The sequence below is a fragment of the Gekko japonicus genome, unplaced genomic scaffold, assembly GCF_001447785.1.
Source record: "Gekko japonicus isolate JY-2015 unplaced genomic scaffold, Gekko_japonicus_V1.1 scaffold1447, whole genome shotgun sequence".
Taxonomy (NCBI): Eukaryota; Metazoa; Chordata; class Lepidosauria; order Squamata; family Gekkonidae; genus Gekko; species Gekko japonicus.
In genome coordinates this window covers 278,352-284,513 of record NW_015176015.1, presented here as the reverse complement: position 1 = coordinate 284,513, position 6,162 = coordinate 278,352, and the positions used below count along the sequence as shown (strand labels likewise).

The 6,162-nt window shown below is 43.1% G+C and overlaps 1 protein-coding gene across 1 annotated transcript in view; it reads left to right on the top strand.

Moving 5' to 3' along the window:
* Positions 1-3,915, top strand: part of CAMK2A (calcium/calmodulin-dependent protein kinase II alpha) — a 186,853-nt gene extending 182,938 nt beyond the window's left edge. Inside the window, exons 18-19 of the mRNA XM_015426573.1 lie at positions 1,090-1,318; positions 3,463-3,915. Of these exons, the coding sequence (XP_015282059.1) occupies positions 1,090-1,318; positions 3,463-3,466 (233 nt within the window). The 3' untranslated portion in view covers positions 3,467-3,915. The remainder of the gene's footprint in view (positions 1-1,089; positions 1,319-3,462) is intronic.
* The last annotated feature ends 2,247 nt before the right edge of the window (positions 3,916-6,162 follow it).

The window sequence follows — 6,162 nt, the reverse complement described above, 5'->3', positions numbered from 1 at the left end:
CATAAAGAAAAAACAAAAAAAAAAAGGGGGGGGGGGGGGGGGGGGAACCAGTGCAGAGGGAATGTATGTGACTGTGAAGTCAACCCTGAAGATCTGACTCCTAGGATTCTCTGGAGCAAGCTGTCAGCGCAGAAAGGGCCTTGGTTGAGGAGAAAGGTGAAGCTATAGGTCACTGGCAGACAGGGCCGGATTTAGTCTTGCTGAGGCCCTAAGCTATACAAAACCCAGAGGCCCCCTACTGTTTTAAATTACATCAGCTGGCCTCAGAAAAATTTAAAATATATACACCTTTTTAATATTTGAAATCATTTTTTATATTGTGTTTTAATTCGAGGCCCCAGCAGATTGCGAGGCCCTAAACTGTAGCTTATTTAGCTTATGCGTAAATCCAGCACTGCTGGCAGAGCATATGCTAAGGCTTGAGATTTAGTCCTTGGCATCTTGTATTAAAAAGGATCTTGAATATTACGTCTGGGAAAGACCTCTCTCTGACGTGTTGTAGAGAAAGAATACAATGATGGGCAGGATGAATTAATGGGGTGTCTGTTTTTAAGAGAAAGAGAGCATACACGGACATGGAACAAGTCTAGAGCAGCGGTCCCCAATGTGTTGCCTGTCGGCTCCATTGCACCTGCTGAAACCTTTTCTGGCACCAGCCAAGTGTTTTTAGAATGTGGGTGGGGCCAGGCAGGGCATTTGCCCAGCAAGGATTCTGATTGTCTATTGGAAATTTGATTGGCTGTGCAGATTTTTTTAAAATGTTGCTTTGGCAGCAGATGCTAGCACAGAACAAAGATCTGCACTGTGTTACTGAAGTTAAGCTGTGGCAATCATTTTGTGGCTGGCTCTGCCTCCTGTGGCAGCCATTTTTTGGCAGCCATTTTCTTGCTGCACTCACTGTGCCATGTCAGAATTCCAAATGTGCCCACAGGGTCAAAAAGGTTGGGGACCCCTGGTCTAGAGTAATGCATAATATACTTCCTTTCCTATGTTCTCTACAGTCACTATGTAAAAAGTAGGGAAGAGGTTATGCTGAAGAAGCAAGGAACAGATTGCACTGTTTTCACTTGTTTGTCCTCCCACTCTCAGTGTGGTCCAGAAACAGCAAACCGGTGCACACTACCATCCTAAACCCGCATATTCACTTAATGGGAGATGAGTCTGCCTGCATTGCTTATATCCGCATCACACAGTATGTTGACACAAGTGGAATCCCTCGCACTGCACAGTCTGAGGAAACTCGTATCTGGCACCGTCGGGATGGCAAATGGCAAATTGTTCACTTCCACAGATCAGGAGCACCGTCTGTTTTACCACAGTGAGTCATTCCTATGCCACAGCAACAACTCCTGTCAGCCAACAAGGAGCCATTTTTTTGTCATCCCAGTGGAAATGAACTATTCAGTTCTGAAATGTAAACAGAGGTATGGGTTTAGGGGTTAAGTGTGCGGACTCTAATCTGGGAGAACCGGGTTTGATTCCCCACTCCTCCTCTTGCACCTGCTGATGTGACCTTGGGTCAGTCGCAAGCTCTGGCACAGCTGTCCTTGAAAAAGAGCAGTTTGTGTCAGAGTTCTCTCAGCCCCACCCACCTCACAGGGTGTCTGTTGTGGGGAGGGGAAGGGAAAGGAGTTTGTAAGCCGCTCTGAGACACCTTTGGGTAGTGAAGGGCGGGGTATAAATCCAATCTCTTCTTCTTCTTCTTCTTTAAATAAAGGTAGGAGTATAAAGAAGGCAGTGCTCCTCATCCTCCCCCCCTCAAAAAAATTCTGAAAGGTGAATATTGCTATGGGAATGGGAGTCTCTGTTCACCTATGAAAACACAGGTTGCATTCAAAGATGATTGTAAACTGTGGTTGGATCAAATCCCTGTCAGCGGTGATGTCTGAACACAGCTAGTTCAGCAAGCCAGGGCTTTTATTTAGTAGCAACCATGATTTCTAACTATGGGTTTTCCCACATGTGTTATTTCATCTGGTTGTGTTCCTGTACTGCATAATTTTTTTCCTTTTCCACACATGTTTTGCTCCCTCTGATGGTCACTTCAATCTTTCATAGCTGTTTCTCCTTTCTTTATGAGCACTTTTAAAGTGCTAGTAAAAAACCCTGGAAAAACAACAATGAAAGATATAAACGACCACTAGCGGGAGCAAAATGTGCAGAAAAGAAAACAAATGTAGTACAGGCACACAACTGGCAGAAATAACATGTGCGGGAAAATCCTAGGTTTTGTAGCTGCTTTATTAACCATAATTTGTGCTCATTTTTAAAAAATTTCCTGCTTCTGAGCGTGGAGGTTCTCAGGACAGCTTATACCAAATCAATTTTTAAAAATTCATTACAATAAAAATATCCCACCCCATATATTTCTGTATGGACAATCTTAAAACAACATTAAAAGAAGCAAATTGTACTAGCAATTGTGGTTTGTTGCAGCAAATGAATTCGAAACAACAGTTTGTTCACTAGTGTTGGCTGACTCCCCTTGCAGCCTTCAGGCTACAAACACCACAGTATAAGGAAGATGTGATCCCCGCTGGGAGGAGGAAAGGAAGCAAGAAACAGACAAACGGGCTTACAGGCAATTTGCATGTTTCCCAAAGGTTCATGGGAATGATTTTAAAAGACTCACCATCTCCCAGGTGGTATACAGCAGGACTGGGCTAGCAGAAAAGGGGATTCTTGGAGATGTATTGAAGGTGCCATTCTTGAGTGCCCTTCTAATCTTTCTTCCCTGTGGAAGGGGACTCAAAAGGCATTTAAATGCTTTATGAAAGCAATTAAATGCCCTCTGAGCTGTTTTTTTTCCTAGGAACTGATGTACTCGCTGCCCTGTCCCTTGAAAAGAAACAGCTCGGAGCCTCCCCCTTTAAAGACAGGCATTCAGATTAATGAAATTAACTGTAATTTAACTGCAGTTCAAGACCCGGGTGCCGCAAGACGGGGTGAGCTCCTATCTCTAGTTCCAGCTCCTGCCAACCTAGCAGTTCGAAAGCAAGAAATTGCAAGTAGATAAATAGGGACCACTTCGGTGGGAAGGTAACAGCGTTCCGTGCGCCTTGGCGTTTAGCCATGCCGGCCACATGACCACGGGAACGTCTTCGGACAGCGCTGGCTCTTCGGCTTTGAAACGGAGATGAGCACTGCAACCCTAGAGTCGGATTTGACTGGCTTTCGAGCAAGGGAACCTTTACCTTTTTTTAACTGCCCCCTTAAAATTTAAATGCCCCCCCCAACAAACAAAATCTTGGCTATGGGCCTGCAGACAAACCAGAATTTATTACTTACGTTTGTCAACTCACCAGAGCTAGTTACAAAAACTACAGCTGAAGGAAACTGCAAGTTATCAGGAGGTGTGAATCAGGTTATCAGGTCATAGTCATCAGCCCTTATACAAGTGGAATGGGAGTGGCAGAGCACCATTTTAGTACAGTAAAAGCCATTTCTCTTTATGTTTTTCAGCTGAAGCATTGGCCACTCAGGCCAAGTTTCTCACTGCCTCACTACCAAGGGAAGACCCCTGCTATCATTTACCTAGAGAACTTGGCTGCTGTCTCTACTGCTTGGTTCTTGCTGGAATCCCTTTCACACAGAGTTCCTCATGAATAATCCAATGAGAATTTTATGGACTTTTCTCTTTCTATTCCCACGCTCTGTGTTTGCCGCTTTGTGCCAGTCTAGTACAATAGGGCATCTGCCAGGCCCACAACTGCATGAAACAGCTTTCTGTGTAAAAGAAGAAACCCTGAGGGTATAACCTTCCACCAATACTGACCCTGGACCTCATGGATCCACATTCATTAAATATTGTCACAATTAACTGTGATTCTCACAGGGACAGATTTGACTTGTATTTCAGTCTCATCATTTCCAGTAAGTCTTTAGGGAAGTTACAGAAAGGGGAGCATGCAGGGAAGATGGTGTCAGATCTCTGGGACGTGTCCCTCTTCCCTCCCTCCCCGTGTTATTCTCTTCTGGTATGCGACTGTAACTGCCAAGTTTCTCCTACAGGTGGACGACGGAGTGTTATGTCTTCTTACCTTGCTTAATTAGATTCCCGTGTGAACTACACTTGTGTTTATGGTATGAGCCGTTGGACTTCTCAGGCTGCTTCGCGCCTTTTCTAATCAACTCCATTGCGAGGGAATTGAGCCCATTGGGTTAACCAAGTTTGAAGTTCCTATATTATATTGCCCCTGTGTATTGTAGTCATTCTGGACAAAATGTCAGATCCCAAAGCAGGAGAACAAACCCACGTTCCAAAGAAGTAAGATTTATTTCCAAAGCATGGTTAATCATGAACATACAGAGAATTGTCCAGAATGACTACAATACACAGGGGCAATATAATATAGGAACTTCAAACTTGGTTAACCCAATGGGCTCAATTCCCTCGCAAGGGAGTTGATTAGAAAAGGCGCGAAGCAGCCTGAGAACTCCAACGGCTCATACCATAAACACAAGTGTAGTTCACACGGGAATCTAATTAAGCAAGGCAAGAAGACATAACACTCCGTCGTCCACCTGTAGGAGAAACTTGGCAGTTACAGTCGCATACCAGAAGAGAATAACACGGGGAGGGAGGGAAGAGGGACACGTCCCAGAGAAATGGCAGCTCGCTGACAGATGGAAGCAACCATCTGCCGGTGTAGGTTTGCCAGTCACCTCCTTTCACTGGTAGATTTATACCTAATGCAGATGTTCTTGCTCTATAATGTTCTCTTGGTCAATACTTTGTCCCTCAATACAATTAGAGCTTCTTTGCACCACACAGCTAAAATCTGATAACCATCAGCTTAAACCCCTGATAAACTGCCTGGGGTGAATATGGTTTTATTCCAAGTGGTCAGTAAAAATATCCTTCATTTCTCTTCCTAGAGAAGTAAAGAGTTTTTGTGACTTCCCCATAAAGTTTCAGGACAATTTTAATGGTTTGGGGTGTTCATCCCTTTATCTCTTCTGTTGGATTTATTTAGTGAAAAGAAACCAGTAATGTGTCTAAGAGCAAATGCATGAAGTGATAGGTGAAAGATCCAGTAGGGCAGAGGGGTATTGTCCCATGATTTCTAAGCATGTGGCAGCTGTTTTATAGCATGATGAGGCGGTTTCTACCACAATGCAGGATATCAGAGGAACTTTCTTGGAAACAACCTCCGAAATGCAGACTGGCTTCGCCTTGTATTAAATTAAGCTTTCTTCCTTTGAACTGAGCTTTTATCCCCTTATCTATAACATTTTAGCTACATGCTTTCCTTCTGCCCTTCCAAGACTTAGGTTCATCATGAAGTAAAAGAAAAAATAAATTTAAGCTTGAACCTTTCCCCTCTCCATTCCCTGTATAAGCAGATTCAGGAAATTCAACAGTATTGAAGATGCTGACACTATGAAAACAGAGCTGCCCTTTCAATTTTAAATATAAACAGAGGCCAACACTTTCCAGCAAAAACAGAGAATGCAAGCTTTATTAATGACACTTTGAGGTGTTTTGATTATGCTTTTAACAAACAAAATGAAACCTTTCACTATCTCTTGTACTTTGAGTGCATGCCTTTTTATAGGAAAAACAAAACCCTTCTGTGTAATTTCGTAAATGGATTTTGAGTATTTGCTGAAATTGATCTTTATGTAATACCTAGAAATATCAACTGTTTGGGGGTTGTGGTTGATTTTTAATAAAGTTGGGGTGGGGTGGGGCTTAATATGTTATTGTTTACATTTGGAGTTGACTTTGTGACAAATTGTTATTGAAAGTGCAAGAGTGTACGAGAAGCTAGAGGCAGAGGAAAGATTTCTGTTGTGCGTTTTGGGCAAACCTCATTGGAAAGCAGTCACAGCACTACACCGTAACAGGACTCCTTGTGGTGCAGTTTCTGTGTGCCATGAAAAGTATGGATATCAAAACTGGACATTCTAAAGGAAGTCAAGAGAGAGTGAGGATATTTCTCAACTGGGATCAAGGGACAGTATCTGCTTTAAAGGAACACCAGCTCAAAGGAACACAGAAATGGGTCCTTCTCAAGCCTGTGTATTTTTATGAATGATAATATGATACGTACTGTGTCTCTGATGTCACTGTTGTATCATTTTGATGACCTATGGAGGGTTGAAAGATTTCTCTTTTTGGCATCACCTTCTTGCCTTCCAGTAGGGGTATGAGAAGTG